General features: G+C 45.8%; 1 protein-coding gene across 1 annotated transcript in view; it reads right to left on the bottom strand.

Annotated features, from left to right (window-relative positions):
- Positions 1–751: 751 nt before the first annotated feature.
- The window catches only part of LOC144137591 (uncharacterized), a 124,453-nt gene continuing 101,117 nt past the window's right edge, over positions 752–24,087 (bottom strand). Inside the window, exon 2 of the mRNA XM_077669517.1 lies at positions 752–7,981. Within this exon, the coding sequence (XP_077525643.1) occupies positions 7,863–7,981 (119 nt within the window). The 3' untranslated portion in view covers positions 752–7,862. The remainder of the gene's footprint in view (positions 7,982–24,087) is intronic.

The raw sequence follows: 24,087 nt of genomic DNA, 5'->3' as shown, positions 1-24,087 counted from the left end.
GTACAGAGACCATTAAAAATTATCTCCATCAAGCAATTACTTTTTCATGATGATCAGATGTCCCCAGCAACAAAAATTGCGCAAAGGTGTGGCCTTCCGAACCATTCAATTAAACAAAGCTGCACGTCATCTTGGGCGGTTGGAGGTCGATAGGAGAGTCCTTCGTTCCACAGTGGAGCCAGTAAGCTGTTCATGATTGTCACCTTCATAGTCGCAGTACAGCGCAATGCTCTTTGGTGCTAGTTACTTGAACAAAACACATTTTGCATCAGCTGCACCAAAAGTTCCTTTTCTTCTTGTTTTCTTTTCTATCCCTGTTTTCAGGACACGTACAAGAGTCCCACATTCACTTCTGAAGAGCAAGACACTGCAGTGGCCCTTGCAGAACTGGCGTCTCAAGCTGCTGTGAAAATTGACAAACCTTCTGATACAAACATTCTGTACACCCTGGACGATTCGAATGTGAAGTCATTCCCCGGATTATCCTGAGTGGAGCTATAAGGGGGTCTGGTTACAGCCTATGTGAGACTATGGCCAGTCCCCTACGATTAGTCCACGTCGGTGCAGCTTAGCAGCTGTAGCGCGTGCAGTCCAACCCTGAAAAACCGCAGAAACATTGATTATTACATATGAAGTTGTACTTAACTTTACGTTACTCGTACAGCAAATACATAAACTTGGATAGCTCCAGTCGATGTTGTTAACTCCATCCTTGCAGTACGTTAAGCTCTGGACGAATAAAACAAGCAAACTCAATTAAATTTCTATTACTTGCTCGAAATGGCCACTTCCTTGCGTTTTGGCATTCCAGCATGCGTAACCGCCTTAACGAAGGCACCAGTTGTTAAACGCTGCTACCGCATCATGCTACAACCAAACGCAGTAATGCATAACATCCACCATGAAGTCAAGGTTATTTAACAGCTTACTGCAAAATGCCTTACGCAAAATGGTTGCTCAACTTGCTCAGTGTTTCAGACTCTCAGCATGATTACTTTTAGTACTGTTCCATGTCCATAGGTCGAAATATGACTTACCCGTCAGATAGCGGTAAGATTAGCCGATAGGTTGTGAATGAACATGCAAACTGTGTTTTTTTTTCTCTAGTAATGTCTGAATATATGCCGGGGCCCCTCAGTGTTACTGAATTATGAAACACGCAGAATTAATGGAAGTCAACCATATTTAAATAAAACACGAGAATAAAACTGAGTCATCCTATTACGTATTAGTGCAACAGAATTATAATTTGAACATATATTCATTTCAAATTGTTCAAAGTGACCAGAATGTGCCATAAATTGAAATGGTCATTTCGAACAAACCAAAAAGGCAGGTATCACAATAGTGTGAAAAAAATATCGGGCAGTATCGTGCAAATACACACAGTGAATGGTGAGAGGTGGGCTATCAGTGCGATCGCTGTCTGCTGCCAACGATTGTTCTGTCCGCTCCTTTCGTGGTCCGCGTCTTTTTGCTGGTAATATGTATTCAAGTCAACACACCGTGACACACCATTTACCAAACTTAATGAAATAGTGATATGTGACATGGAGGGCTGTTTACATTTTACGTGCTATAAGACATGGAGCGCTGTTGAAATTTTAAGGCGATTGTCGCCCGCTCAGGCACTTGCGAGAAGCACCGACACTCCGTCCTGTCAATACTACAGAAATTGCCGAGTTGAACGTCCATACCTCGAATATGCGGCATCTCCGTTTTTCGCGTCCATCGGAAATACAGCCTCCGCGACGAGGACCGAGCCCACAACATAATTCATGCAGCCCGAAAGCTCACAATACAGGACAAAATCTGAAAAACTGCCGCGATTTAAAAACAAACACAGGCATCGCGCTTTTTTTTTTAAGGGCGCTTTCGTCTAGACTTTTGCCAGTTGCAGGTGTCCGTTTCTAAACCAACCCCGCAAAACAGATACGAGCGTAACAAAAAACCCAAAGAGCTCTTTTTGGTATGTCCCTTCCAATTCATATTTTTTTCTGCAGTTTGTGCTCTCACCAGACTATCATTATTGAGGCTACGACGAAGCTTCATCTCAGCCCGAACAGTGGTAGTCAAAACAATAAGAGTTACCTGTAGTAGCAGACGAGAGCCACAGCGAGGTGCTCACACTCCTCTTGCACCCTTGCTGCGCACGACCACTCCCCTTTTACGATTTCTGCAGGCAGTTCACCTTCCGAGAAATGCGACGTGGTTCCCCAGTCACCCCTGACGTTTGCAAACTCAGAGAGACGATCTGTGCCTTTTCGTTGCTTCCATCTTTTCCCCGAGCAAGATAAGGTGGTTGGCTGAAATCACGCACCTTACCTCGCTAAAACAACATGAATCAAAACTCCAATCTAAGAATGAATCTTAGTGCGGCAGCAAGTGATATTTAAAGTGACACAAGTGATTTGTAAGCATTGTGGCATTACTTTGTAGGCAAAATCTGAGACATCTAGCCGACGTTTCAACTACTCTGGGTGCATTTATGCGAACCTACGTGATAAAACCGATTCAAAAGTGGCGTTTTCCCTTTCTGCCTCCTCCTTGTCGATTTTCTATTGCGTTTACGACTTCCTTTTTTTTTTTTTGGAATTGGCTTGACGGCACCTCGCCGATCAGAACAGCCGACCAAATGGTCCAAATGATTATTGAAACTCGATGTTGAAGCGAAAAATTCCCTGACGATTACGATACTTCCTAATGCAAAGTTTGAGCACAGCAGGAAGCGCAGTCTTTTCAGTCACGGCGCGTAGTAGCCGTGTCTCAGGAAGTGATAGCGTGATCAGCGAACGCACGACGGTTCACGCTACTCCAGCGTTATCTCGCAGCGCGTCTTCGCCCCCAAGCATATTGTTGTAAATCGTGTTTGAACCTCCCGCGCTAATGTGAGGTGGTTCCAATCAGCCACGTAATGAAGAGGACGACGAAGGACCGATGCACGTGCAACACGCAGCGCGTGCTGGCCTTCTGTGCTTTTTGTGACCTTGAAAGAACAAAACCCTTGTTTTCATGGATCCCGGGTTTTGAGTATCTTTTCTCATTGATTGATTTATTGTAGAGTCTAACGCGCCGACGCAACGCGGGCGCTGAGACGCGCTATAGTCGAGGGCTCCGGATTAATTTTTACCACCTGGGCATCTTTAACGTGCACCGAAATCTCCTACACACGGGCGTTTTTCCTTCTCGCCTCCATCAGAAAAGCGGCCACAGCGGCTGGAATCGAACCCGCGTCCTCGTCCTCAGCAGCGTAACACCTTATCCAGTGTGCCACCGCGGCGGGTGCGTCTCTTTTCTCGGGCGTCCCTATACCCAAAGTCGGTTTTCCCAAACAGGTGTTGCGTGGCCTCGACGTACGGCCCTCCCTCACACACTTTAATCATGCTTGCTCCCCACGCTTGCCTACTCGCTCTAGCTCATCTGCCTTCGGTGTCCTCTTCGTTCGCTGGGTTACATCAAGGGGCGACGGCACCGCGAAATTACAGACGTGGGAGCTTTGAGAGCTTGCTCTCTTAAAAAGCCCAGACATTGGTGTCGTGATGAGTGGGGATGTTTTATTAATTTATTAATCTTAGTAAGGTCCTTAGAGTTAAAGTTACTCTAGATAGCGCGTATGCGATCCCTATTCTGGCTTCAGATGATTTGCTGAGTACGCTTCGGTAGAGTTGAAGCTGCATATCCGTGTGCTACAGGCGAAGTTGTTGAAAGGCTAAGGCCAGTGAAGAGCAGAAGACATACCCAAGTTAGTCAAAGTCAGTCAAGAGCAGAAGGTTTACCGAAGTTAGTCGAGACAATAACGAATTCAAATCGACCGAACCATTTCTTCCAAAGCGGAAAACCAAGCACTTGGCGCCAAGTGCCAAGTGCACTTGGCACTTGGCGCAACGTTTGCGTAGTAAACCCAAATTTGCCATTGCTTTTCCTGCCTTAAGTAACAGTCGCTGATGATTGGATATTTGAAGAGGGGGTAGGGGAGGGCGAACTGTACAAGCATTATTCAAGAAACACGTAGCTTAGCAGGTCGGAATGCTGCGATCAAACAAGTGCACGGTAATGTACGACATGGCGGGGTAGGCGTCCACGTAGTAGTCGTTATTTTTAAGCGCACCTGCGTGTAGCCGTAGTTCAGTTGTACGACGAACAAGGCGAGTAGCGTTACAATGCGCGAGTTGGAATCTGGGGCGGGTTTTTTTTCCAGACCAGCAGACTGTCGCTCTTGTATCAACGCGCCTTCTGTGACACGGTGGGTAATGCACAGACGAGCCAGCGAGCTCCGAAGATGCGAGATAAACGCCTCAATCTCTGATAGCGCTGAGGGCCTTCGGCCACTGTGTACGTATCTGATAGACTTACGGCACTGAATGGTAAAATACTTGGTATCCCGAAGTGCCCTCCGTGGTGCTGGGAGGCTTATCCGGTCAATTTTGCACCGCACCACATGGCCGAAGTAAAGCATCGCGATTTCTGAGATATTGAGAGCACACCACCAAGGACGAATACACGACCATAAGCTAATAATTATGACTTCTAGTCAAGCGCCATTCCCTTAGGTGCTCCCCAGGGTTCTGTATTGGGGTGTATTCTCTTCCTAATTTATATTAACGACTTACCATATTGTGTTTCTTTCCAGATCACTTTTTACGCAGATGATTGTGTAATTCACCACAAATAATCCCCTACAACGACGTCACATCATTACCAGCAGGTTTAAACGCTGTATCATCTTGGTGAAAAACCTTCTGCAGGAACTAAACACTAACAAGTGCAAATACATGCGTGTGTCCTGAACTACTTGAGAACTACACTACCTTCGTACCCGATTATTAACTCCCTTCTAAACAATATGTCAAGTGTCAAATATCTTGGTATTCACCTGTAAGCTCATCTTACCTCGAACATTCCCCGGATTATGTTGTCTAACGCTACCCGGACTATAGGATACCTTCGACGTAATTTCTCAAGAGCACGTTATTCACTAAAACTACTACTTTGCAAGACGCTGGTTCGGCCAACGCTTCAGTATGCGGCATCATTCTGGCATTCAAGCCAAGTCAACCGACCCAACAACTAGAATTAGTTCAGAATAACTCGGCCCGTTACATGCTACCCGATCATAACCGCACCTCCAGTGACACACACATGAAATCGAGCCTTACCTTACCATCCTTGGCGTCTCATCGCAAAGTTTTTCATCTGTGTCTTTTTCATAGAATATTCTATCATCCCGAACTACGCAGCGAATCGATCCTAGAACTTCATTACATTTCTTCTCGCTTAGACTACAAGAATAAAGTCAGGATACCCCACGCGCGGACTAACGTCCTCTCTCAGGTATTTTTCCCCGTACGTCCTCCGATTGGAACCATCTTCCCGACTCTAGTGCCTGTATAGAAAATCCGGTGTTGTTCACGAACGCCTTAGCTAACATTGTATACGACCAATGTTTTGTAATTTATCTGCCTCTAATTGCTGCATAGTATAGCTATTTGCTTTTTACCTTAGAGCTCAGAGCTAACATTTTATTAGCAGATGCTTTTTCTTGATATTGCCTCTACTTTCACTCAATATTGTCATCCTTGTTATTTGTGTATTCCCAACTCCCCTTTGTGATGCCTTCGGGCTCTTAAGGTATAATAAATAAATAACATCGGACGCCAAGCACGTTGTTCAGGAAATGGAAAGCGCAACTTATGTGGAGAAGTCTCCAAGAAAGTCTCTGAAAGGACTACATTCGGCATGTAACCTTTTTGCAACAATGAAAGTGCTTCATAAACAAAATACCAGAGAGAGAGCGCGAGCTGGGGAGGCACGTTACGAGGACCAGGAACGCCTCATCAATCACGTCCAGGCTGCTGCGCTGGCGGACGCCATTTCAGACTCAGACAGGCAGCCACCTTTACGTTCAACAAATGTTTTTCGATTAATAAATACAGCCGCAAGTGCGTACAATGGAACTTTAAAAGCTTGGACATCGTCCGGTCACATTACAGAAACACTGCGGGTCGTTGTGCGAAACTGCTGTAGTTGTGCTCCCGCTGCAGACCTCACATGACATTTTGTCCTTGTTTGGAAAGCACCTGTCTCGTCTGTCACCGCCCTCGTCTTCTTTGCGCCAAGCCTCCCATTCACTAAGGAATCAAGAAGCAATCTATCAATAAGCGCGATAGCGTCACTAAGGACGACACCAAGAAATTTCAGTCCGTACACTAAATCGTGTAGGTATATTCTGAAGCCTACAAAGGGTTGCAGACACGCACACAGAGCAGAATATATTCGCAAAATGGTATTGGAAACGCGTCAAAATCATGCATGCATGCTACTTTTACTTAATTAATATACGTGGTTGACGTAGCCACACCACAAGCATTTATTCAATTTTAAATTTGCAAACCGCAGATGATATACTCACATATGCATACTGTTATTGCAGAACGAAAATTCCAGGCAAATGCCGCTCACCCGGATACTGTATTGCGCTCCGACAGTTATTTATGGTGAACGCTGATTGCATGTGCCGCGATTTTGAATTGTGAAGCCTCCTACCAACAACTGGTCCTTGATCTCCCATATGGACGGTATTTTCTTAACTCGGTTATGTGATATATTTAAGCAATAAGCGTTCTGTGATGTGTACACAGAAGAGCATCGTCGAACTTATAAATGCCTCACTGACGATTTGAGGGAACAAACATGTTTTTTTAATTTATTTTCGTCCTTTCTATTTGTGCTATTTTGTTGCCTTATATTTATTAGCGCCTGCCCCGCCCATCAGTAGAACTTTTTCATGGTTCCTTTTGACCTCGGCAATAGCGCGGAGACAAGTGGATCCCTTCGGGCGCGAGAGATCGTCGCCTGATTTCAAAAGAGAGGGCCCACTGTTCTGCTTTCAAGTGGAAATTTGTGGCGTGCAAAATCCTGCCGTGAATCTTCAAGCACCGGGGTTATATTTTGCTCTCGCTAAAAAACAAGCACACTCCTCAAGGTACCAATGAACAGCCTTCACTACAGTGAAAATAATTTATTTAACAGACCGTGGCGATACGAAACGCGACCACTCTTTCAAATGTATCCTCAGCGAGACCAAGCATGGTAGAGAGCGATAAAGATCCTTGTTTCTGAGAGTTCTCCCAGTGCAGCCTCACCCAATAGCCTGAATTGTAATACAAAGTGGCCTTATTGCCTCAAACTGCCGCAATAGCCCATTCTGCGGTGGTCATTACATCTTTATGATAGATAGGACGTTAGCGTAGAGTAGCCGCATGGAGAGATCAGGGTATTCTTTCGTTGTTTATTAATTCATTTCGTTCGCCCTCTGCATAGTTTTAATACCCGAATGTTGCTTTGTACTAGTAAAAAACGCGCTATCGTCTAAATTATCGTTCCCCCATTTAAAGTAGCCGCACGCCACGAAGCTGTTCATTCCCCATGTTAGAAAGAAGCAAGCCTATCGAGCCCACTTTCATGCAGGAGCGGACCAAATGCGTAGTGGAAAGCGTTTGAACAGCTGCAGCCTACTATGAATTCGTGCAGACGTCGCCGGACTATCAACTTATGTAACAGAAAGGGCAATGGCGGTAAACAAATGCTACAGTGTACGCAGTGCTGCAAAGGTACAGTTCATGATGTGGCTGCCTTCGCGGCTACTAAAGCTAATTCAGAATGATTGGAAGGATGCTGTATGGTATGCAGTGGGTGTAGAAATTCAATTTTAGAAAAAGTATATGTTCACTGTACAACATCTAAAGTATTCTTATCGCAAAACTATCGCATTAGCAGTAAAGCCTTCAACAATATCTCTACGCTTTTTAAGCACAAACTTCGATGCAATGTTCCCAATAGTTGGGCTACGAAAGCAAGGTCGTTCAGCGGTGGAAGCTGTCAGGCGCCAGGTAGCAGTGCGGTACTCCGATGAGCTCCACCATGCGCGTGTACAGGTCCTGAAGGACACGCACAAGCGAAGCATCGCACCTCCAAGGATTGCCTGCACAGAAAAGATTGGAAACAGACGGTTAGTAACTTTCCACCTTGTTCAACCGAAAAGGTACTGTTCAGCAAGAGGCTGTCCAGCCACTGTCCAGCCAGAAGCAAGAAACGGCACTCCCACAAGCTTTCCCTATTGGCTGTGAGCGCGACCACGGGCGGCGCTGCGAAGCGCGTCTCCGTGACGTCGGCTTAATGACTGTCGCATTTGTCGTCTGCCTCACATAGGCTCGCTCTCCCTGCTGATATTTGCGCGCGGTTGACTTTTGATGCTTGTCCGCATCAGATTTTCCGTATGCGCAACGTTTCATCATAAGAAAAGAATTAAAATCGCATACAATTTTTGATACCGCTCCTGAAGAAACAACATTGCCGACGTACCCCCATTCGTGCGAAGCCGGTCCTGCGCGGAGCGCGCAGAGTCGGAGCTAGGCGTTAGCTTCTGTATTTAGCAGTCTTTCGAACAAGGGAACAGCGAGATTCTAATAACCGACAAGAGCGAAAATGCACGACCGAAACAAATTTCAGGCCTTCGGGGCTGCTGGGTTTGGCCGAAAGCATTACGATTCCCGGTAATCGTATGTAAGTTAAAAGAGTTTTTGAAACCTTGCCGAGCACTCGAAAGTGTTGTATCACATCACTTTACGTTGACATGGCATGAAAGTATGCCGACATGCACTATGGGGTGCAAAAAATGTAGGTTCAGTTCCAAATCTACTAGTGTGTGTATAGGCGCGTGCTGGTTTTATACCGGTCTTCTAAACATTATGGAGGCTTATTGAGTAAAACGAGTCAGTGTATGGTAAAAATACAGTAACACTATGTCTGTTCAAAACTGTAGGGATATTTCGGTACATTTCCGACAGCCTTATCTTCCCAATATCCAGACATGCGTTATAGAAAAACTGCACTCAACAAGAGGAGTAGGTGGGAGAAGGAGAAAACTTTAACAGTAAACTTGAATTGGTTAGTGCGCGGGCTCCTCAGTCCAGGACAACAGAGTAAGAGTAATTCTCTTCGATTCATCGAACGCTATCCCTAGTAAGCCAGGATTTGTTGTTTCGGCCTGAAGGGGTTGCAAAATAATAAAGAGCTGCTTCGGCATATCCATCCGTTTCGAATCTTGTTATACTGAAAACCGGCACATATACTATCTGTGGTGCAAATCTACAACAAAACATCAGAAACGTTCTTACCATACTGACATTCTCAGAATCTGACCCGATGCATCCAAAGCCGTATAAAGCACAATTGTCCCGTGGCGCATACCGGACCTAACGCTAGTAACGTTCACCCTTTGCCCCCAGGCGCCACCTTTAAAAGGGTAGAACAGAAAGTACAACCCCCTCACTCAGTTACAGTGCTCATAAGTCATGCTTTTCATGTTACAAGCACATGCAAGCTCGCATCGATTCTCAGGAAGCATTCCCGGAACGTGCACACCATCGATCGCCTAGTCTAACATCATCAAACACCCAAGAAGTCAAGACCGTCCGTCATCAAACTAACATCGGCGCCACCACTTGTGGGTGCCCGACCACGCAGGAATTTCCGGAAATGAGGAAGCTCATGGGCGCTGGCGCTACGTACACCACTCACACGTCAGGTCAGCTCAACGCCTTTAGGCGATGGGTATTACCCAGACAAAACACAAACTGCCATCAAACAGCACCGCAGAAACTTTCTAGCCTCCGTGCTTTACACACTTTCATTCCAAAGCCCTACCCTCGCTCCCAACAATCTCACGTAAGGAGGAGGACGAGAAATAACATTTAGTTCTTTTAAGGGAAAAGCGGAGGGAAAATGAGAGTAGGTGGTGGTCTCAGTGCAGGTCTTCCAGCAGCCCATGCCCAAGAGAGCAGCCCATGCCCGAGAGATCAGGTGCTCCTGATCCTCGAGCTGGGAGCTGGTCAGCCTAAGCTCCCACTGTTCCAATGTGGACGATGGGACCGGGTTGGGATGTTTGACACGCTCCCTCTCGAGGTGATAGATGGTGTGTGGAGCATTACACGTTGCGCCGTTGTAGGGGAAAAATGGCTGCGGCTAAGCTCAGCTAAGCTTGCATCTGCAAAGCAAAAGCTTGGCTTAGTCTACTTAAAGGGACCCCGAAAAGCTTTGTAAAGGTGGCAATCAAATGCATTCAGGTGGTAGAACACATAACGGGGGATTTTTGAGCCAAGTGTGAGCCCCATACGGTGTACAGATAATTTGTAAACAATTTTTGAAGATCGCCTTTCTCAGCCGATGAGCGCGACGCCGCAGCGAGCCGACCGCGGCTGACGCAACGGCGACCGCGGGTGACGCAACGGCGAAGGCGCCCCCTGATTCGCCGAATCGCGGGCAAGGTCGGCCGCCGGCGGCGTCAATGCCATTGACTTCCGGCTGCTCTTCCTCCTTCCTGCGCGATCCCGAGGCATAGGCGGCAAAGGCGGGTCCGCAGTGATTGACGCGAGCCTAGGCGCAGGAATGTAGCTAGCTGCTTTGAAGGATGCAGATAGGGAGGAGGAGTCGATCGGCAAGTGGGGAGAGGTGCATTTAATTGCTTCTGGAGCAGCTAATACTGAATGTAGATAAATAATTCCAACGGCATTGCATCGCTATATTGGTGCTACGTGACAATACAGGCCTTTTGTAACTTTTACAAAAGGCTTTTCTGGTTCCCTTTAAGTCTTGTTTTCGCTAGGGTAACCTTTGATTAACCTTTGATGACCACTCGGTTAACCTTTGATGACCACAGCGCAGAGCCATTCGGTCCCGTGCAACGCTCAGAGAAGGAGGCTCGGCGAACGCCGGTGCGAACGCTGTGCTCATTCCCGGCGAACGCGCCGTTCCTTTTCGCCGGGCGCAAGACGAGTCAAGTATCCCGAGACGACCTAGTGGCGAATGCATCGGAGGCTGGAAGAGGGGGGGAGGGGGGAGGGGGGGGGAGGGGGGAGGGGGGGGGGGCCGGCTGCCGATCAGCTGATCGGCCGCAACGTCGGTGGAGGCCGGTGCTCGTGCTGAGCAGAACGACTGAAAACTTTGTGCGCATCGCCAAAAGCGGGCCCGGCGAATCACGCGATGCGCTTCGAGGGGTGTGTCTTCGGTTAAAAGGTGGAATTGCGCTTTATCCGCGAAACCGCTTGACGAAAGTATTAAAGCTTTGCTTTAAAACACCAGGTGAGATGTGATGTAGAACTGTTATGTTGTAGTAAGTGTGAGTTCGAACTCGGCGCCAGCTTCACGCGATTTTGATGAAGCGCTCCTAGCTATATTGGTATAAAATGTCAGTGTATGTTTTTTGAACTGTGTGGCTGGCGGGGTCGCTTGGAGGTGTGCCGTCGACCACCGTTGGGAATTCCCGGTGTAAAATGTGGCGGGCCGTGGCGCGAGCCGCCTCATTCCCCGGGACGGAGGCATGGCCGGTGTCCAAACAATCCATATTCGGTAGGGTTTCGGCATGTTGTAGAAGTGTGAGGGCATGCAGACATTATCGTCCTATTAAATAAAACATGCACGCCTGTTGCAAGTGCGTGATGACCGTAATAGCATTCTTTATGGTGGAAGTGGCCGCAAGGGCAATGGCTGTCTCTTCTGCGACATCTGTTACGGATGTTTTGACAGTTGCAGCTGTGGTTGCTGGTCCTTCACACCCTACCACCACTGCAACGTGGGCCTGGTGGTCGATATTTTTTCCGCCGTCTGTGTTATAACCACCTGAGTCGTCGGCAAATATCTTACTTCGGTATATTGTTCTTGCTTGTCTTCTCCAAAGTACATCGCGTGCATCCAGTTGTACATCGCGTGCCAACGAAGAAACGCGGTAGCACGAAGGTTAGAGTACGGTTTGTGTACGAAACAGCACGAGACAATCTAGTGCAAGCAGCAAGGAAAAAACGGTTGACCTCTAGGCCAATTGGATTCGAACATGAAGCTCTAATTTACGTGAATGACCACTTTTGCCCGGAATACAAGGCCCTACTCGGCATGGCGATCCCCAAAAAGAAAGAGAAATTGGAAATTTTTGTGGGTCGCTTAGTCAAAAATTCATGCGCGGAAGGCTGAAGACGCCAGCGTCGTGCACATTGCCACCAGAGATGACCTTGCTAAGATGGTGTAAATTCCGCTGCGGTTGTGTCGCTCAAAATTGGTCGAAATAGGCCTAATGTGCGGTGATCAAATCGACACACTCAATGTACTTCATTGCCACACTAGAAGTATCAATCGAAATTACTACACGCTGGCGGCTTTGCTGACTCGGCTGAAATTTCGGTGTAGTGTATATAATAGGTTTCTCAGAGACATGATTGAAGGGCGACGAGTTTGTGAACCTGCCAAGCTACCGGTTGCTGTCATTACCAAGGGTGGCTGATTGGATAGGCGTTGGCGTGGCGTTTTACCTATTCGACGGAACAAGCTATTAAAAGTGGATGACATAACTGAAACAAAATTATGCCCATCTTCCCGCGAGGGAACCCTGATGTGATGCGACGCATCGGGGGGTTCAATTGGCGTTTCCATTCGGTTGATTCTCTAAATCGGGTGAAACGTGTTGTGAACGCGTATGATGCATTCCATCACATGCGGGTGTTCTCATAGGCGGGAAGATGGGCGTAATTTTACTTTAGCGTTTGGAGTGACGCTGGCATTGGATTGTGCCACACCAATCGCTGAAGGGACCGTCGCTTCCATCACGCCTTCATCGGAAGAATCGAGTCAAGCACGCAGTCGTCAAGCAAACTGACGCGAAGTCGAACGAGAGCGAGCGCTGACTGAACCGCTGCAGCGCGCTACCCGCTTTATAGTCACAGCGCCTGAAGGAGAGGAGACAGCGGAGGAGAGTCGCGCATGCGCGCACTTGCGCGAAGGGAGCGGAGCGAAGCGAGCGAAGCGCGCGCACGCAGCTGTTGTTTATGATAATGAGACGGAGTGAGAGTGTTGCGCACAGCTGTCGGAGAGAAGAGCGGAGGAGAGTCGCGCATGCGCAGGTGACGTGCGGCCGCCGCCGACGCCGACGCAGGAGGGACATGCCTCAGAGCAAGAGATGCGCCGCATCTAAAAAACAGGAGAATACGAAATTCTATTTGTTGAACTGGAAAGCAAAATCACTCTAGGTGTAATTTACTGGACGCCAACCACTCGGATACAGGCGTTCTTGCTGAAAGTGGAAAATACACTTCAGCGCTTTTCTGCTTCTAATATGAAGGCAATATTATGTGGCCATTTTAAGATAAACAGAGCTTACAGCCCTGGAACAAAATATTTAAACCTCATAGCTTCATATGAATTTTATAACCATATTGTCGACCCAACTCGGGTAACCCAAACTTCTTCCTCTACAATTGGCGACATTTTGACCCCATAGATGCCACATAGATCGACCACATAGACATTTTGACCACATAGATACCGAACCAATAGAAGCCGGAGTTATTCCCGAAAACGTTGCGGACCACTTTCCAGTCTATATTATTGTTGCTAACTCTAAGCCACTGCCCGATAGACCCCGTGCAAATAATATACCACGGGTAAACTTTGAAATAAACTGGAGAACTTATACAGGAAAGAGACTTCACTCAAACCACAGTCGGCGATGTTAACCAAGCGTACAAACAGTTTTCTGAAACCTTAAAGCGTAGCTGTGTTAAGGTAAACTTGAACTCCCACAGAACATCCTATTTTACACGCCCGATATGCCCATTGATGGCCGTATAAATAGTTGATATAATAAAACTAAAAGAACACTGGCGTCAAAAAATGAGGGAGCATAAAGACAGTACATACTATAAAGAACAATACAAAATTACCCGCAACCTATCACTCGCCTTATGGCGCAAACAAAAAAAAAACAAATATTACAGCACCCGCATCTTGAAATCAAAACAAAATGCAAACGAAATATGGAACATCACTACTTCAGTTACGAAATCATCCCAGAAAAGGCGCAGCTTCCCTGATATAGGTGTTCTTGATTGCAATGAGGCAGCTCTTGCAGACAAAATTGATTATTTTTTTGGTTAACATAAGCAGTAATATTGCGTCCAATCTTGATCAGAATAAGGACATTTGTCGGCCCAGTCCTTTAAAAAAGCTTTGTTTTTAAAGAAATAACTAGAGAATTGATTATTCTGGTTACCAAACAAATGGCCTGAAATAAATCCGTAGGGTATGATGAAATATCTATTACTATACTGAAGGCCGATATTGACATTTCGAGCGATCCACCACATACAATATATAATCAATCGTTTATAAGTGTTGTTTTCCCAGATCAGTTGAAAGTTGGGAGAGTTGTTCCTATCTATAAATGCGATGATCCCAACAACATGGAAAGTTATCGCCCAATTACAGTTCTACCAGCCATTACCATTCTATTTCTAAAATTGTTAGCTCACAGAATGATAGAATTTATTTAAAGATACCAAATGTTGCATCACAGCAACATGGCTTTCGCATAAATGTTCCTACGAGAACGCAGTTCATTATGTCATCGAAATAGTTCATCAAGTGCTAGATAAAGGTCAGATTTCCTTAGGCATATTGACATTAAAAAGGCGTTCGACTGTGTTGACTAGAAAATTTTATTCAATCAGCTGGTTACTTGGTCAAGCAAGTTCGTTATTTAGGAATTATCTAGCCAACCGTAAGCAATTTGTGGACGTTTTCGGTGAAAAGTCGACATTGAAAGGCGTTAAGTCTGGAGTCCCGCACGGCTCGGTTCTGGGTCGTAGTTTATTTTTTTTTATTTGTAAATGACTACGTAACTTCCCTTACCTGCGCGAAAACAATCCTGTATGCTGATGACACAGCACAATTAATCAGCTGTAACTCTGCGGCGGAACCTGAAACTTTGGCAAATGAACATCTCGCGAGAACATTAGGGTGGTTCAACGCAAACAAATTAGTACTGAATATAAAGAAACAAAATTTTTTATTTTTCTTCACGTTAAAAGCACTTATCTCACGTATGTAGCCTTAAAGTGGGTGGCAACGCACTTTGTCAAGTATTTACATATAAATACTTAGGTGTAACACTAGACATATCAATGCACTTGGCACAGCACATAAAAACCGTTTGCAAAACGCTATCTTTTTGAACGCTTTACCCTGATCCAAACACGGAAACACTTCACTGAGACAACACTGCGCCACATTTACTTCACTATTTTAAACTCACATTTACCCTACTGCGTAGAGTCATGGGGCTACATTAACACATCGTACTGCACACCTATCCACTCCTATCCTCAACTATCCACTCCTATCCTCGTACCACCGGGAGCCCACCGGTTGTTTTTTAATGGGTACAGGCATCCCTGGTCGAGTGCGGACCCTTGAAAGGGGAATCCACGCCTGGAAAGCCGCCTTTACCCTTGCGAGGAGCCCCTGATTCTTGTCCATCTCGAAGAGCCCCCGGCCATCATGCCGCGTTCCGCCATTGCCAGGGGTGAAAGAGTCTGGCGGCATGTCCTGCCACAGGCGGTTGCGAGTTGAGCGTCCACCGTGGCTGTGCAGGGCACCATGTGCATTCGTGTGCCTGGGTGGCGCCGGGCCCCTACCGGTAAAATAGGTGCAAGCGACTCCCCGGCCTGGCGCTCGGCCCTTGTGTGGGACTACAACGCTTGGTAAGATCACCCGGCTTGCACGGGAAATCGCCCCTATGGAAAGGGGAGGCTACAAAAACGCAGGCACTTTTTTTCTTAATAAAGAATGCATCACATAATGTCCCTATCTCTAAAATTACTCATGACGGTCGTACCCTTCAGCAAGCGGATCATATTGCTAATGCTTTCAGTGACTATTTCTCAAATCTTCCTCCAGCAGGCCAATCAGTAGCAAATGTTAATATGTGTCGGTCATCAGATAATTTCTATCTTTTTCCTGTAACTCCCGATGAAGTTCGTACCACGCTTCTTACCCTTAAGGGTACTTCAGCTGGTTTACATAATGTGTATGCATAGCACCTAAAACTTGTTGCTCATTGTGTTTCTGTTCCTCTCTCCATCATCATTAATAAGATTTTCGCACTCGGAATTTTCCCAAGCTTTCTAAAACGTGCTAAAATTATTCCTGTTTTTAAGAAAGGAGACAAACATCTAATATCAAACTACAGGCCTATTTCTATCCTTTCTTCTCGTAGCAAAGTAATCGAAAAGTTATTTGCTAATCAACTAAATAACTATCTAACTAAATTCAACATTCTTAGGCCCTGTAAATTTGGTTTTCGTTCTGGCAGTTCCCCTAATCTCGCACTTCTGTCTTTTAGATTTCACTAAAGCTTTTGATACTATTAGTCCCAATATTCTGTTCCACAAACTTGAATCCTGTGGATTAATCGGACCAGCTTTAAATTTCCTAAAGAATTTTTTTATAAACAGGGAGGGTAGTGTTTGTGATAATAATGCGTATTCTATGACTAAAATAATTAATCATGGTGTGCCGCACGGTTCTATTTTAGATCCTTTACTGTTTATTATCTATATTAATGACTTTGATGACTCTATTAATGCCTCACTCCGTGTTCTAAATGCTGACGACATCACAGTATCTTCGGCTGATAAACCTTTGTCCATTCTTACGTCTCACCTAAATAGTGTTTTGACTAAAGTAACTAAATGGTGCCTCATCAACCACCGAATAGTCAATCCATCAAAAAGTAAATGTATGATTTTTAGACCACCCCAGTAGCGCGTATCATATATTGCAACCATTTCACTGTGTTCGAATACCATAACCCCATGTGACAGTGACCTTTTTCTTCGAGTGTTCGTCGACTCGCATCTGAAATTTCCTTAACACATTGATCACCTTAGAAATAAGACGGCTTTTGGCATTCGAGCTCTCATAAAATCTCGCCCATTTTTTTCACGCCAAGCCTTTCTGTCTCGTTATTTTGCTTTCGTTCATATTCATATCATATATAGCGTTATTGCATGGGGTAAGACTTATGATTGTCATCTAGCACCGGGACAACATATTCAAAATCAGGCTCTTCGTATCATTGCTATCAGCTCACTCCATGCGAGCGCCTGCGTTTTGCTTCAACAGAATAATGTCTTATCCGCGAAAAATTTATTCTATTACAACATCGCCACGTTTTTGTTTCAACTGCGTGTTAATAATTTATCGTAGCACTTTATTGACGGACGACTATTACAAAATAACAACTCCCCCAGATTCGCAGCCAACTGAAATTACTTATAACCCATAGTCCGTACTAACTATGGTCAAATGATATCCACTTTTTCAGCTATCTCATTCTGGAATAGTCTTTCGGCAGAACTAACATATTCATAATTATTCTTTTCCTTCAAACACATGCAAAAACCTTTTTGTTGAATCGATGAATGTATTGCTTTTATAATGTGCACTGCTATGTTACTGTTTATTTCATTGCCTAAGTTTCCTGAGTTAAGCTAGATTGTATGTGTAGTGCAAGTGTCTAGTTTATGTATTGTTTTTGCTGCTAACCTCTTTACCTTGTTTCAATTAGTATTGTGCTAGTAATGTGCAACACGTATTTTTCTCTCAAGTTTTTTTAACCGACTTCGTTGCTTTTTCTTATTGTACTTTAGCGCTGCCTAAGGGATGTTCATAACTTTTAGTCACTTGTTTTTATTTACTGTTTGTTTGGTTTTGCTGCTTTTTGTGTATTCTTTATTTTGCAATAATTAATCACGGGTCCCGTTGCAGTCTGTTGACTATGTGCCGCCTTTTGTCCGTATACTAGCTTGAATGTGTTTTAATACAGTTGGAAATGATAAATAATGCAATCCAATACAATACAATATCAATATTTTACAAAAAACGGCCGCGGGCATACTAGCGTCAGCAGCGAGAACTGCAAAATCTTCGCTAACCTTTAAAGAGCTGAACATCGTGTACTTCAATAAAGCTCGAGATTTAAAAAAACAGCAATACAGGTCAAAGAGCCATAAGTACTAACATTACGTACCACTCATCTATTTTAATTTTTCCTAGTGGAAATACAAGGCATGCTAACAAAAATAACCTGAACCTACCGAAAATATGTAATAGATATACTGGTGTCGAAGCCTTCCTTTCATTGGCACGAAAATATAGAATAGCCAACCACCAACAATAAAATGTATGACACAAAACGAACAGTCAACAAAAACGTACATAATGTCTGATGCATATACTTCACCCAGTTGAAACTTTGCACTGCAGCACATAATGTATTTTTCCCTGATACCTTGAATAGTTCCTAAGTGTTTGTACCTTTATTCATGTTCAAATCTTGGGTTTTATTTTCCTACTGTTGTATCAACACATTTTTCTTGTTACACGTATTGTACCCCCTGAAATGTTCCTTGTGTTGTTCGCAGAGTTCTTGACTTGGATGAAAAAAAAGTGAAATTTTTCGTATGCATCCAAAAGTAGCCTTGGGGTTCTGGATCCTGATGCTACTCAATGCACTTGCACATATATAAATTTGTGAAAAAATAAAAACAAATGTTCTTCAAATGTTCCCCTTGTATTCTGGATGCATGCGTAGGATTTGGGGCGAGTGTAATGTTCGCGAGTATGTTTCACTTCATCCGGGTGTTTTTGATGGTGTAAGCACAACTAATTGCACTTACAACCTTCACCCGCAAAAAAAAGCGTCTTACTGCGAATCTATTTACGGCGAGAATCGTGTGAATTTTTCGGGTGAAAGAAATTCAGGGAAGCTCGCACTCACGCGGATTACGTCAATGGCGAAGCTGCTGTATGTGAGCATTGCCCTTTCAATTAAGTTTCAATAAATAAGTTTCAGCATCACTGTTTATTTGTATAGTTGAGGCGCTAGTAATAGTCGTCATATGCAACCAAGAGGTGGTCGTCATCTTCGCGGTGAGTGGTGGATGCAAAGTAATCCTCAGCATTGTAGACTTGCACCAGCTGAACTGGCCAAGCTTGCACCAAGTTGCGCAAGGCTTGAACGGCATCGAAGCTGCAGCTGGGATTTATTTATACGTGAGCACTGAAGGACATACTACCACGCATTTGTACAAGCTTTAAAATGTTTATTTATATCTTCCGTCGATGCTTTGAACTGTGGTGGTAGTAGTCATCGTCATATGCATCGATACCGTCGTTTTCCTCATACCAAGCATTACATGCGCGGTATACCGCTTGACGGCAGTGTTGGTGTTCTTTTTTTTTTGGTAAGCCACTGGACGTGCTGGAAACGCTCGGCGGCCGCCGCGAGGCACGCGCTCAGGAGCGCTCCGCATTTTCTTGGTATTTTTTCCTGCAACAACGAACTTAAGGCTTGTAAAACAGTTCAGCTGTTAAAAAAAAACTCCCGACGCTCCGTGTGTCTTTGAAGTGCGAGGAATTCGTGAGTGCGTTTCTTTATTTGTATGAGTGCTTACTTGGTCTGACGTGCGACGGGTTCCATATCGTGAGGCGTTCTTGCGTGTGTGTTTGTTTGTTCGTTTGCATCCTAGCTTGCGTTTACTTGGGCCCGTACTTGCTTTACTCGAAAGGTTCCTCAAAAATTCGCCGCTGCGGGACGGGCTTCTGCCTTCTTTGCGCTCGCACCGCCCTCTATCGTCGTTCGAAACTCTTGCGCCCCAAGTTTTATATCTTTCCGGTTTCCCGTGGTGGCACGTACATCGCGCGCGTCAACTTTCCGCCGATTAGTGGGCCAGTCGTGAAAACGTCACGCGTGTCTGGTTTTGTCAGGGTCCTCTGGGCGGCGGTGCTAGTCAACCCCAATGTATATAAAACCGGAAAGACAACAAAACGTGCGCGTACCTTTCGGTAAGATGGCTGGTGTACAGGGCCAGGTTGTGAATATGTGTGAAATAAAATGAGGCGCAATAATCTCAGTTCCCTAAAAAACCTAAAATCGCGCCGAAAAGCAATCATGGCATTGTCGGATAAAAACAACCATGGGTGGAGTAGAATCTGCTGTCTGTAGAGTTCTGATAAGTAAGTGTTTGCGTCCTGTTGTGTTGAGTGCCTTACGTTGAATTAGGATGTGCATTAGAGGAAGATGTTCTTTACTCCTGCTACACAACTGGTCTTAAATTTAAGATCTAGTGAGCAGGGACGACTGGGTTGAACGTGCGTTACTTTCCCTTACCCAGCTAAGCCAACTTCGATAAATGTGTTTTCTATGTCTGTTATGTGTATACACCAAACTGTGGTTTTATAGTGTGCAGTTTGTTGTCTGTTTGTGAGTCCCACATCTTTGTGAGCGTTGTCATTTCCGTTCGTAATAGATTGTAGTCTTCTTATGGGACATGCCAGGCATCTCGCCACAGGACAAGGCGGAAACCACAGCAGTCTGGTCAGTGCCTTCAATCACGATAAAGCCGCAGTGGCCAGGCACCCAAACACAATAATTTTCCGTTTTCGAACGTCCCCAGGCGCGACGGCCTTTATGAGCTGGTCGAGAACAAAATTTCTACATGGTTGACCTCAGTGCGCTGCCATAACGACGTTCAGAAAGTCAGTAAAGATAATGAGTTATTTTTGCTTCTACTACGTGTTTTCTGCAATGAAAATTCCCTCTGCCTCAGTTGTAGACACTGGTATTTCTGCTTAGTATCCTTGTGGTGGTTAAGTAAGGCAAATGTTCAGCGCATGACACAGCACTGAGTCTTCGGGGCGTCCGTGTAAAAATCTCGTTAGGCGAGTACAAAGCCCATGTGGCCCGTTTGGTTTTCGAGTTAATTGAAGAGATGCGTAACGTCTTAGCGCTTTCGAATTTAATTTAATACTCCACTTTAGAATAAATGAGTGTGAGACAAGGCATACCACATCACACTTTGCAAGCTTGCCTCGAAAAATAACTTTCGCTTGGAATTATTGGCGCCTTACATTTAGTACTTTCATGCTGGTTTTTCGTCGCAATGATATTTCACGCCATTCGTTAAGAGTTTCCGCGCGGGCAGTAAGAAATCCGAGCGCCGCTTCAGACACAAAAAGGCGGGAAATATCCTCCACACTTCACGTGGAAAACCTCGCGGCTCCAGTTTCTCCAGCGATGCTACAAACAATGGCGCGCGAGTCACTATAAAGCCGGTCAAGAACTTTCGTCCGCACTGCTCCATGAAACACCGGTGTCCTTTTCTTTTTTTTCTTGGGAAGCACCATCTCTCACGTAGTACGGTTAGTTGCCAATGCTGATATAGCAAACGTGCACGCCTGCCAAGATTCCAACCATTCAATCTCCGGCATTTCACTTTCTCGCCCGGCGCTGTTCTCAGGACCAACATCATTCAGGCCATCTGATTGTTACAGAAAATCAGTTTAATACATTCTACAGCAGCTAGACTACATTCACGTGCTGTAATTCCAAGTTGCTAAATTCCAGTAAATAAATAGTATAAACTGTTTCGGATTTAAGCACGAGAGGTCCTCTTATTTCCCCCGGTTGACCTTTATTTATCTTTCCAAGAGCTGCACCAGAACTTATCATTTTCGAAAGTGGTATTTACAAGCCCAAACGGCACGCTCCCTTCATCTGCCGTCGGGTGCGCTATCGCACCCGACGCCAAATATCGATAAAAGTCAAAGCGTCCCCTCGAGTAAGGGCGTTAGGGACGGAGACGCTGTCTCTCCACAATTGTTTACTGCCTGTCTGTAGGATGCTTAATAGGAGGACGTCAGGAATACAACGAAATGGGAAATAGGCGGTGCACTTACGACTTAAGGGTGGCATTTTTCTGTTCAGCGGGTCTGGAGAACACCGCTATTTCAGGGAATTACAAATTTTCGTCGTATGCTTGAAGATGAATATGAAAAAAATTTAAAGTAATGGGCATGGGAGAGACGCAGGGATGCAGCCTCTCCAAAATTCGCTTTGTTTCCTTCTTCTTCTTTTTTTTTTTTTTTCTGGCGCTTGTATTATGCGCGATCACCGTTCCCGGAGGATGGCCTGTCTATGAAAACACGAGTTCTGCTGCACTCGATTTGCCCGCATGCGCTGATGCCTCAACAACAGAGCCTGCCGGAGTCTTCCATGCGCAAAGCATCGAGGCACCTATCGACGCTGCTACGTTTTGCCGAGCTGGGCTCCAGGCCGACAAAGAAAGTCGACGCCGGACGCTGCAGGAGCCCCGTTTATTGGGGCTCACTTGCCGACAGAAGAGAGAAAATTACCCAACGGAGGAGCTGGGATTTGCTTTTCAAGCCCCGCCGTCGCGATGGAGAGTGGGAAACAGCACAATCATAGCCCACGTGCGCGGCGGCACACTACAACGCCGATAAGTTCTGGCCGCCGTCTGCCTGTTCTCACACGTGCGCTCGACTGCGGACGCTTTGGAACGACCGGCCTTGCTTTGACGATGACTGAACGCGCGCACACAGACACATACACACATGCACTTCAGCGCCACAGCTACCGGCTCGTTTGGCTGGTTCTAACATGAGCGTACCAGTGCACCACGAACACGAGCGCCATGAAGGCACTTTGGAGTAGCGTTTGCGGTGGAAAGCTCGACTAGTAAAGAAAGTACCAATTCACGCAGGTTAGTCTGGTGTCGTTCGCGATCCTTCTGGCCCTTTCCTGCCGCAACTGTTGCTCAATCATTTGTTATTGATTCTTCTGTCGGAAACTTGGCTTTGCAATGACGATGGTTTCTTATACGGCTTTCCACTATATCAGTCCGAGTTTTGCCATCGTCAAACTAGCAGCCATGGGGGTGCTGCTGTCTTCATCTCACAGCTAATCTCGTATTCACGCAGTCTTGATATAGCAATAAGCGTCGCGCATTGTTAATCTGTATTTATCGAACTAGAGAAATCTATTATTAAGGGTGCGGATCAAAGGGTGCGGATCTGCAGACAAATCTATTATAAAGGGTGCGGATCAAATTATACAGGTCGTGCTATCCGTACTATCATTGTAAACGGTGGCACAATCTGTGTCCGTGCTTCTCTTCCCATGGGCTACGGCGGTCGCTTGTCTGATGGTGGCGAACAGGGAAACACCCGTGTGTTCGAGATTTCGAGATGCCCACGTGGCCAAAATTAATCCGCAGCCCTCCACTACGGTGCGCCTCATCGCCTCCGTAGCGTCGGCGCGTTAAATCCCACATTCATTCATTCATTCATTCATTCATTCATTCATTCATTCATTCATTCATTCATTCAATCAATCAATCAATCAATCAATCAATCAATCAATCAATCAATCAATCAATCAATCAATCAATTCTCTTCCCATGCCCACCAGGTTTATAGATGATTTGGGATTGTGTTATTACTAGAAGCTCTTAGTCTTATGTGGTGATATCGAGCTCAACCCTGGTGCTAACAAACAAATCAGCTGCAATTTATTGTCAGACAGTTGACAACGGTAGTTAAGGCCATCAATGAGCATGCCGACTCGCGTCATGGCGAGCTCAAACGCATGCTGGACAATTGTAAGTCGAGCCAAGTGAACTTAGAAAAAGTGTTCAAGACATCACCACGAGACAAGTCGACGTAGAATCCCGCGCTAACTTACTTGAAGAGTAAAACAGTAATGAGCTTCAACAAGCGGGGCAGAGCCAGAGCCTAGAGGTGCATTCCCAATTAGACGACCTAACGAATCGCTCTCGCATGAAAATCTATTTTTTGGCGTGGCTGACACTTCCACGTAGTGAAGAGCAGAACCTGAAGAACCAATAAGAAATTTCGTGTCCTCTACACTTCAGGTTGAAATGCTTTCGGACAGCATTGCAAGGGCGCATAGGCTGGGCAATGTTGCGAAACCCGCCTTCGATATTTTCAGATCGGCAACCAAGCGTCCATCTGGACGGGTGCACCCCCCCCCCCTCCCTCATCGACGGGAAACGACAATGACGCGGCGGCGACATACGCTGCCGCTATACATAAGCTCTCTAGGTGACTTCGCCGCCACCCAAGCGCCCACCCGGAAGGCCGCGTTAACTACTGGAAACGATCAGCGGAGGTGCTGACAAAAGCAGCACGCGCCAGCTCCCTTTCAAGGGCAGGCTGAGTGTTCTTATGATCTTCTGCAGCGTGCCGCGCACGGTTGTCCTGCTCAATGCGGCGCGTCTGGTGACGCTGTGGACGCCGTTGTTCAACAAGCCGCCGGGGTCCAAGATGTCCTTCCAGTGGTTAAACTTCGGTGGTCCAAACGGCTCCGACCCTAGGCAGATT

The sequence above is a fragment of the Haemaphysalis longicornis genome, unplaced genomic scaffold (genome assembly GCF_048455015.1).
Source record: "Haemaphysalis longicornis isolate Haplotype H1 unplaced genomic scaffold, Haemaphysalis longicornis Haplotype H1 scaffold_1, whole genome shotgun sequence".
Taxonomy (NCBI): Eukaryota; Metazoa; Arthropoda; class Arachnida; order Ixodida; family Ixodidae; genus Haemaphysalis; species Haemaphysalis longicornis.
Note: the sequence above shows the minus strand (reverse complement) of the source record. Positions and strands in the feature narration are given on the sequence as shown.